At 46.2% G+C, this 10,362-nt stretch overlaps 1 protein-coding gene across 1 annotated transcript; it reads left to right on the forward strand.

The window, feature by feature from the left end:
• Positions 1-282: 282 nt before the first annotated feature.
• YEATS4 (YEATS domain containing 4) lies at positions 283-9,454 on the forward strand. Its single transcript, XM_080935204.1, has 7 exons — positions 283-538; positions 2,324-2,443; positions 4,442-4,508; positions 4,610-4,704; positions 7,214-7,306; positions 7,402-7,489; positions 8,832-9,454. Exons 1-7 carry the CDS (start codon positions 488-490, stop codon positions 8,999-9,001), a joined length of 684 nt encoding a protein of 227 aa, XP_080791330.1. The 5' UTR covers positions 283-487; the 3' UTR covers positions 9,002-9,454.
• The last annotated feature ends 908 nt before the right edge of the window (positions 9,455-10,362 follow it).

Consider the following 10,362-nt stretch of genomic DNA (forward strand, 5'->3'; position numbering starts at 1 on the left):
AGCTTCCGGAATCTATAATCTTAAAGTGTGTGGGATTATCTCAACCCTAAAGTTACAGAAGTTCATCATTTTGGTGCTGGGTGCTTCCCTACCCTTAACTTCTGCGACTCTTCCTAAAATTATCCCCATTTCTCTTTCTGTTTGGCCGGTTCTCTCTACAACTTTTCATCTGGCTTACTCTGGAAGACAACAGTCTCGCGCGTGCGCAGTGTCGTCTGAGACCATTGCGCATGCGCCGCCCCGTCCCCCCACCCCACCCACCCCACCCCCGCCGCTCGGCTCTCCGCGCGGGGCTGAATGGCCGACCCCGACGAGGCGGGCGTGGAGGAGGTGGCTGCTCGGCACCGCGAGCCCAGGTGACTCGCCCTCCTCCGGCCTGAACCCCTCGGCCCGGGCTCGCGCGGGAGGAGCGGGCCAGTGAGGGGAGCGGCGACCCCGCCGGCCTGAGCTCTTTCCTTGGCGGCCGCGGCTCCTTCCCTGGGACAATATGTTCAAGAGAATGGCGGAATTTGGGCCTGACTCCGGCGGGAGAGTGAAGGTCAGTGCGCAGCCGCAGCGCGCAGAGCGGAAGCTCGGCGCTCATTGGGCCCGGAGTCCCCGTCACTGTCTCCGCCCCGCCAAAAACAAAGGTTCCGGGTTGGCTAGGGCCTCCCGTGCCGCTACCAGACAGGTATCCGCGGCTCCTGGGTAGGCTCGCCCCGCTTTGTCATTCCCGAAGCCTGGGCCAATAAAGTCATCAAAGAGCGCTTAGCTTCTTTCGTGTTTAGTTAAGGTTGTCATAGAGTCCCAGTATAATGCTGGATGTTGTGACACCCAGTTTCCTCCAATTTATTTTAGCATCTTAATAGGGGTGGAGGTCAGAGGACAACTTGCAGAAATTGGTTGTCTGCTGTCACCATGTGGGTGTGTCTTTGGGGTAGTGTCTAGCTCTCACAGACGTCTTTTCCCAATTTGCCATCTCTCCAGCTTGTCCCTTCCACCTTCCTATATCCGCTGGTTACTTAATAAGACACTGATTCCTGATGCTCTCCCGGCGACCCTTTAACTCCTACTTACAGATCTTATCACAGAAAGGAATTCTTTTTCTTAAATCACTTTTACTTATTTACCAATCTACTTAATTTTAAAATCTTTAACAGTGTAATTATTTTTTATAACCTTAATCATAGTGTCTGTACATCCATCGCTGTCTTAACAGTAAATGTAAGGTGAGAAATCGTCAAAAAAAAAAATCTTAAATCCCTGAAATGCAATAGGAGAAGCTAATGCCAAGTTAAAAGTTCATGTTAGTGTAAGAGGCTTCTTAGAGCTGTGCGTTTGGCCAAGCTTTGAGGTAAGATTTGGGCTGGTGGGAAGTGATTACAGAGCAAAGGGTTAATGTGAAAACTTTTCTCTGTTTGCACATGTTAAATCTAGAAGTTTGTAGATTTTAGTCTAGGATAACTTGAGAAAATTAGGCTTGTAGTCCTCAAATGAGTTTCCTCCTTGGTAGCTGGGGAAGGGATGAGGGTGGGGCAAGGTCTGGCCTTGAGAGACCCAACCCAGGTGTCCCTCGTGTTCCCCTGTCCCCACCTCTTACTGCGCCATTCAGCTGTGAGCTGATCTGTGGCCTAACTCATTGATAAGGTTAGTGTTTACATAGTCCAGTCACCTCTCAGTGCCACCAGCTGGGACAGAAATATGCCTCTGTGGATACTTCATACCCATTATTCATACTGTAATAATTACATAATAGCAATGATAGTAGGAAACGCTTGCCCTGACCTCTCATACACTGCCCTGGGGTTTTATGCTGTGCTCTGGTAAGCACTGTCCTAGGCGAATTTAAAAGCCTTTACCAGCAAGCAAAGCCAGTCAAAATGGCAGGTTGAACTCAGTAGCCTAGCTGTTAGGTTTGTGAAGCCATTTTGTTTTCCTTTGATCAAATATTCCTGTGCTTTTACATGCTGGTTTAGATTAGAAAATTTCAGGCCATCTTTTCAGCCCTAGGACAGCTCAGCAGGTAGAAAGCACTTGCCGCCAAACCCGATGACCTCAGTTCAGGCCTCGGGACCCAGGGGGTGGAAGGAAGAGAATGTCCTGCAAATCTTCCCTGACCTCCACCTGTACTGCCCAAACTATAGACTTCTGCAAGAGCAGCAAGCGCTTCAACTGCTGACACATCTCTCCAGCCCCTCACATGGGAAGCATTGTGCTAACATTAATGAGTGCAGCATTGGTGTGAGGAGATCCCTGTTGGAAGTAAACCCGTGCATAGACTGCAGCACCTGTGGTTTACTCAAGTGGTAATGAAATACTGACTTTAAGCTTGCTTTTCTTTTAGGGGGTTACCATCGTTAAGCCAATAGTTTATGGTAATGTTGCCCGGTATTTTGGAAAGAAGAGAGAAGAAGACGGACACACTCACCAGTGGACAGTATATGTAAAGCCGTACAGAAACGAGGTAGGCATTTGTTTTTCTGAAACTAGTTTTTGTTTACTTGACTGTAAATTGTGAAATTCTGTATAGCGATTTTCCCAGTATGAAGTGGACCCTTTATAGAATTCCCACTTCTAGCCCCTCTGAAACAGAATGAAACCGTTGTATAATTAATGAAAACACTTTTTCAAAGATGTCTTCTTCCCCCACCCCAGCCTCTTCCCAGGCATAGTTCATGGCTCTTGATTTTTGTTGTTGTATTAAATCTTTTTGGGTTTTTGTTGTTGGGTGTTTTTGGTTGGTTTTTTTGGGGGGTTGTTTGTTTTCTTTGTTGGTGTGTGACAAGCTCTTACTATGTAGTCCTGTCGGGGCTGGAATGCAGTTATGTGATTGGCTGACCTCAAACTGAGATCCTGCTTCTGCCTCCCCAGTGCTGGGATTTAAGGTGTGTTCACCACCACTGCCTATTTTGTTTTGTCAGTTTTTCGGAGAGGAAACCAAGCATGAGTCCTGAGCTCTATCCCACCCTCTTAAAACATTGTATTTTGAAACAGGGTCTAGTTGCCAAGGCTGCCCTCCAACTTAGTCATCTTCAGCTCTTGGTTAGCTAGGATGCCTCACTTGCCCAGCGAAGTCACGTTTTGTTTTAGTTGTGTTCTGTAAACTTGGAAGGAAAGTGTAGTGTATGGAACTGCACAGATGCCGTCTGTTTCCCCTGGAGAACTGTCTCTCTGTTTTTTTTTTTTGGGGGGGGGTGCATTGGAACTTTATTGATGGTATTCAAGAGAGGAGAGGGCTCCCTAGGCCCCTCCTATTATTATGGGGGTCTGGGATGGAAATTGTGAGGGAGATGCTCAGTGTTGGGGGCCAAGTTAGGATGGGACTCCTCAGCAACTGAGGACCTGTCTCTTTCTCTCATTATGCTTGCTGGGGGGTGGGAATGGTCCAGTGTTTCTTACTCCTTAGAGGCCATGTAAGCCATGAGGTCCACCATGCTATTGCTGTATCCGGAAATGAACTTCACAAAGTTGTCATTGAGAGCAATGCCAGCTCCAGCATCAAAGGTGGAAGAGTAGGAGTTGCTGTTGAAGTCACAGGAGACAGCCTGGTCCTCAGTGTAGCCCAGGATGCCCTTTAGTGGGCCCTCGGCTGCCTGCTTCACCACCTTCTTGATGTCATCATACCTGGCAGGTTTCTCTAGGTGGCATGTCAGATCCACAACAGATACATGGGGGTAGGAACACGGAAAGCCATGCCAGTGAGCTTTGTCTTCAGCTCTGGGAGGACCTTGTCCACAGCCTTGGCAGCACCAGTGGATGCAGGGATGGTGTTCTGGGCTGCCCCATGGCCATCATGCCACAGCTTTCCAGGGGGGCCATCCACAGTCTTCTGAGTGGCAGTGATTGCATAGACTGTGGTCATGAGCCCTTCCACAGTGATGCCAAAGTTGTCATGGATGACCTTAATCAGGGGGGCTAAGCAGTTGGTGGTGCAGGATGCATTGCTGACAATTTTGAGGGAGTTGTCCTATTTTTCATGGTTCACACCCATCACAAACATGGGGGCATCGGCCAAAGGGGCGGAGATGATGACCCTTTTGTCCCCACCCTTCAAGTGGGCCCCGACCTTCTCCATGGTGCTGAAGACACCATTAGACTCCACGACATACTCAGATGGACTTCCCATTGATGACAAACTTCCCATTCTCAGCCTTGACTGTGCCATTGAATTTGCCATGGGTAGAGTCATACTGGAACATGTAGATCATGTAGTTGAGGTCAGTGAAGGGGTCGCTGACGGCAACAATCTCCACTTTGCCAGATCCTGAGCAGAAGGCAGCCCTGGTAACCAGGCACCCAATATGGCCAAATTCGTTCACACCGACCTTCACCATCTTGTCTAAGGGCCGAGACTGGCCCTGCATGAGAAGATGTGGCTGTCTCTGGAACAGGGACGGGGAAAGAGCTCCAGGGAGGGCTGCAGTCTGTATTTATAGGAAGTCCTGATTTCTCTCTATTTTAGGATATGTCAGCATATGTGAAGAAAATCCAGTTTAAGCTACACGAAAGCTACGGCAATCCTTTAAGAGGTGAGGTTCAGTTCTTGATCCATCTTATACATAATTATAAAAGAACCAGGGAACAGGAACTAAACAGTAATTTACAATTGTTCTATTTTTCTTCCCTCTAGTCGTTACTAAGCCTCCATATGAAATTACTGAAACTGGATGGGGTGAATTTGAAATCATCATCAAAATATTTTTCATTGACCCTAACGAAAGACCTGTGAGTAACATTAGCCTTCGAAAGAAGAAAATAGGTCATTTAACAGTATGCAGTGTCATATGTACGGGGACCTGGTGTTTGTTAGTGGTCTTGCCATAAGCTGAGACTTCCCTTGTTACTTAGGATCTGTCGGTTTTACTATCTCTCCACCATTCATAGATCTAAGCTTTGCTCAGGTAGGTCCCTAAGAGGTGCTATTAATTGGGGCATGGGAGGCTTAATGTCCTAGCAAGGCTGAATGTAAGAAATCTTACAACCCTAAGTGTCTGGCTACTCTCACCTTCAGATCCTCGCCAGCCTGGCCACAGAGTTAAGGCCCTGTCACAGAAAACAACACAAACAAAATGAACAGAAAAGCCTTAACTCCCTACAGCCAGTTAATTCAGGAGTCAGAGTCTGCCTAATGGGATGTGGGCCCCTCCTGTATGTAGACCCCATCAGGCCTTCTTAATTATCTGCCATGACATCACCTCTGATGCCGTCTCTGTTTTGGTATCCAGGGAAAAAGCAAGATCAGCAGGCCTGGCCACCCATGGCCTTCCCTTACCCTTATTTGTGCTTGTAGTGTCTTTTTTTTTTTTTTTTTTTTTTTTTTTTTTTAAGATTTATTTATCTTATTTATATGAATACAGGATTCCTTTACAGATGGTTGTGAGCCACCATGTGGTTGCTGGGAATTGAACTCAGGACCCCTGGAAGAGCAGTCAGTGCTCTTAACCCCTGAGCCATCTCTCCAGCCCCAGTTCTCTTCTTTTTAAAGAGAAGTAATTTATTTTGTGTGTATTAATGTTTGCCTGCGCCACATGCATAGCAGAGGTCAGAAGAGGATGCTGGATCCTCTGGAACTGTAGTTATGAATGGTTGTGAACCACCTGTAGTTGTGAATGGTTGTGAACCACCTGTAGTTGTGAATGGTTGTGAACCACCTGTAGTTATGAATGGTTGTGAACCACCTGTAGTTATGAATGGCTGTGAACCACCGCGTGCCGAGAACTGAACCTGAGCAAGTGCCTTTGACCTTTGAACCTGCTCCTCAGTGCCTGGTTCTCACACTCTACCACATAGGCTTAGGGGGTCAAACTCAGGTCATTTGTGTTGACCTAAGCAAGAGCTTCTACCCACTGAGCCATCCTGCCAGCCTGCCTGCTGGCTTTTTTCTTTTTTAACTCAGGTTCTCACTGTGTAATTCTAGTATTCACTGTGGAACCCAATGTGGCTTCACACTCAGTACAGTGCTCCTGCCTCACCCCCCAAAATCGCAGGCCTGCACCACTGTGTCTTACTTCTTGATGGTGAGACCTGCTGTGAGTTTGTAGCATCTGGAGCTCCTAGAAGGTATGGCTCCCACCTCTGGGGGCCCTTTGTGTGCTTGCTCTCAGGTTGTAGATTGTCTGGAGTATCTGTTGTCTGTTCCAGAGCTATTAAAGATATCAACTGTATCTTTAATGTGTGGGGCCTGTATAATTCATACTCTGTGAAGATCATCTGCTGTTGTTTTAGTGATATTCTGGGGATTTGCCTCCACCATTTTCTGCACCCTCACTCCAAGGTAGTGATTAACTCAGAGCCATGTACCATGGAAGAAGCTTTAATTTAACCCCTCCCATGCTCTCAGTGTGTCTCATTGGACATGGAGAACACCCTTTAAAAGCAGGGTATTTCCATCGGCCAAGTCCTACCCAGAGAAGGCAGACATCAGTAAGTCTGTCTGTTTAGCTTTATTAGGAAGTAATTTGTTCATTTTCTTCTACATAGAAAGCTTCCTATTTTGTGGTTGTCTGTGAGAATCCTTCTTACTTGTACTGATTTTAGCTAACCTTTTAGTAAGTTCTGTGCCTCGAGATTGGTTTGTACGTTCATGTGGGTGAGGGCACACGTGTTGTGAGGAGCACAGAGTTCCTCCTGTGCCCTCAGTGTACAGTGTTTAAAGACAGTGCTCTTAAGAGCGGGTGAGTTACCTCCCTGTTGTTTACTGCTCGTTATGCCCCTAGTGGAGTATCTTATTCACACTGCAGATTTTACTATTGATTATTCTTTTAGAAAACTAGTTTCCCCCTAACAATCTAATTCTATAGCCCAGACTGTTGATGTAGAACCCAGAGACACTCCTGACTCTGCCTCCTGTGTGCCGGGATTATAGTCATGCGCCACCATACCCACCTTCAAATTCTTTTTTCCAAGTAAGTTTGTGGACTTTACACAAAACTGTCAAAATTCCCATAGTTTTATTTGTGTTCTTTTGTCCTGATGAAATGTGGACAGAGAAATATCCCTGTGAGAAAACAAAGGACAAGACCTTCACGCGGTTTACCACCTAAAAGATCTGGAATTTGATGCTTACTAATTCCACCTACTAAGTCAGCTAGCGAAATGACAGTGTCAGGCCTTGAAAAGTGGGGGCAGGAAGGTCAGCCTCAAAGTCTCAGAAGTGCAGGGAGGAAGAACTGACTCGCTGACAGAGTGTCCTGGGGATGCAGAGCCACTGGATAGACGACTCTGTGTGTTCCAGGTGACTCTGTATCACCTACTGAAGCTCTTCCAGTCTGACACCAATGCCATGTTGGGGAAGAAGACTGTGGTTTCAGAGTTCTATGATGAAATGGTAAGACTCAGTTATGGGGGAGGGGTGAGTTTTAAAAGCATTTAATTTGGAGACCTTTAGAGTTATTGGCCTTTTTTCTTGTTTTATTCCTTAAGATATTTCAAGACCCAACAGCAATGATGCAGCAACTGTTAACAACATCTCGCCAGCTGACATTGGGAGCCTATAAGCACGAAACAGAATGTAAGCACTTTAACCTGTGCTGTAATGTGAAAGATTGATTCGTGGCTACATTTTTTTTTTAGGCTTAATCTTAGCTCTTTATTAATCCTCATAAACCCTTAAGGAATGCCTGGCTTTGCTGTCATGTGGTAGAAGAAATGGAGGAGACTTAGAAATAACTGAGTGCAGCTAATAGGGAGCAAGGATGTGTTCTCAACTCTGATTTCACTGACAGAACAGCTGTCCTTTATGAGCAGCAGTTACATAAAGCACCACAAGGTGGCGATGTTGGCTGCAAGCAGGACTTCTTTGTCAAAACAATACCATGCTAGCCAGCTAGTGTTTAAGTAGATACACTTTTTTTTTTTAATTAATTAATTTATTTATATGAGTACATTGTAGCGGTCTTCAGACACACCAGAAGAGGGCATCAGATCCCATTACAGATGGTTGTGAGCCACCATGTGGTTGCTAGGAATTGAACTCAGGACCTCTGGAAGAGCAGCCAGTGCTCTTAACCACTGAGCCACCCCTCCAGCCCAAGTAATCCAACCTCTAGAAATATTCAAATAATAACATTCTTTTGTCAATATAAATGGTTGTTTTATATATCACCTCTGAACGGGGTTGGGGAGGTGGCCTAGTTGGTGAGGTACTTGTATGCACAAGAACCTGATTTTTGATCCTCACACCTCTGTGAAAAGCTGATACAGTGGCATGGGACGGGAAGATGAGGGGGCCTGCTGTTCTCAGCCAGTCACCGAGCTCCAGGTTCAGTGAGAGACCCGCTTTCAAAGCAGTAAGGTGGAAAGGGATGGAGGAAAGCAAAGGATGCTACATCTCTGCCTCCACACGCATGCACACATACACATGCATATACCACACAGTCTTGTCAACTAATGTGACGGCTCTGCCATCACAGTTGATACTGTGAGTGAGGCAGTGAGTGCACAGACGTGAGCTAATAGCGGACTAGGCCTCAAGTACTGTCAGTTTCCTCATGAGGAAAAGAAGCTAGAGGCTTATTTTGGTGGCATGATTTTATACATAAATTGCACTTGTGCGTTATTTTAGAATATTTTCAATTGGTTCATTTCTTGGATTTGTGTGCTCCTTATTCCAAAGTAATATGCATCTATAGAAAACCAAATAATGTCTGGAAGCCTCAACTGTGACTTAGTAGCTGCAGTCGCGTTCTTGCAGAAAACGGCGTGGCACCTCTGTGGGAGTTTAGACTTCCTCCCTCTCGATCCACCACGTTCAGTGTTCTGTCTCCCAGATTGTCCATGTCTCATGCCAGAAGCAGTGGCCTGAGGAAGTGCTGTTTGTCCTCTGATCAGTCAGCTCAACTCTTCTTCTTTAGTTGCAGAACTTGAAGTGAAAACCAGAGAAAAATTAGAAGCTGCCAAGAAAAAAACAAGCTTTGAGATTGCAGAGCTTAAGGAGAGATTAAAAGCAAGTCGTGAAACTATAAATTGTTTAAAAAATGAAATCAGAAAACTTGAAGAAGACGATCAGACAAAAGACATATGAGTGTCTGGTGGGCACGGGCTTGCTGCAGATGCTGGGCTGTGTCTGGGAGGACCTCCGAGTGCTGGCCGTGGCTTTCTCAGCGAGGACCCCAGGTACTCACGCTGTCTTCTCTGGGGCACGTCTGTGCTCTAAGACTTGATGCTGTGTAGCATTCCATGATGTTAAGCACAACTTTTAAAGTATTTGTTTGTTTTTTAAATTGAACTATATGTGTAGTTTATTTTCCTTCTGGCAGGCTTAAAAATTTTGTTATAAAGTCTAATTTGTGCAGATTTTATACTTCTCTACTAATTAGAATTAGTGATTAGTTTGTTTAGTTCTTTAGGGTCACATCTGCCCCTGTCTACCTCTTTTGTATATGATGTGTCTAGGAAGTATTCAATAAATGTCGTTTACTGCTCCTGTGTCCCCCTCTTGTGACTTCTCCAGTCACTTTACCACCTTGTGTTTTAAATAAATATGTTATTCATTGAGAATTTTATGCAGTGTTTTGATTGTATTCACCACTCCCCTCCCCTTAGCTCCTCCCAGATCCACCCTGACCTGCCTCATCCCCCAGCTTCACATCCTCCTTTTCATTATGAATTTAACCCATCCAACCTCTGGGAGCAGAATCTCGGCCAGCCTTAGAAAACTGACTCCCCCTCCCCAGAAGCGACCATCTGTAGATCCTCTGTTAGGGTGGGGGGCTCATGGGAACACTTCTAACACCTAGATCATAGTCCACAGTTGAAACTCATGGCCTGGCAGTGATGTGTATGAGAGACTGAAGACTTTCCTGCCTATAAGGCTGTGTGCCTGCCTCCGTCACCCACATCCCGGGATGGCAGGCTTGCACCACCGTACCCACTGAGGATGGGTGACTGGGAGAGACAGCACATTCATATCACAGCTCTCACAGCTGAGGTGAGCTTCCTGCAGTCACTTCTTGCCTCCCACCCTGCTGAGGCACGATCTCTGCTGCTGAGCTGCACACCAGGTTAGCAGGCCTGTGAGCTTCCTCCACGGGATTCCCTGCCTCCCATCCCCCCACCCCCAGTGCGAGATCTTAGACACGCCACCAGGTCCAGCTTTGTGTGTTACTCCCAGGGCTTTGACCCACACGATCAGGACTGCAGAGCCAGGGCTTTACCCACTGGGCCAGCTCCTAGAGTTCGGATTCAGGTCTCATGCTGGACTTTCTGATCTGGCTTTTTTATTAGCTTTAGTTACTTTAAATTATTTTTTTTTCCAAATTCTTAAAAACATAAGAGATGTTCAAATTCCCAACTTCAAGGAGGCCTCTACCCACTGAATTTTTGCCCTCATTTACCTGGTTACGCCAGGTTATCTGTCCTCTTACCTTCAACGAGGCTTTATTG

The sequence above is a fragment of the Micromys minutus genome, assembly GCF_963924665.1.
Source record: "Micromys minutus genome assembly, chromosome: 22".
NCBI lineage: Eukaryota > Metazoa > Chordata > Mammalia > Rodentia > Muridae > Micromys > Micromys minutus.

Excerpts from the sequence above, each read along its gene's own strand:
- YEATS4 (XM_080935204.1), top strand. The coding sequence starts at position 488 with ATGTTCAAGAGAATGGCGGAATTTGGGCCTGACTCCGGCGGGAGAGTG. Across the intron at positions 539-2,323 it reads ACTCCGGCGGGAGAGTGAAG|GGGGTTACCATCGTTAAGCC; the intron begins GTCAGTGCGCAG and ends CTTTTCTTTTAG. Across the intron at positions 4,509-4,609 it reads CTACGGCAATCCTTTAAGAG|TCGTTACTAAGCCTCCATAT; the intron begins GTGAGGTTCAGT and ends TCTTCCCTCTAG.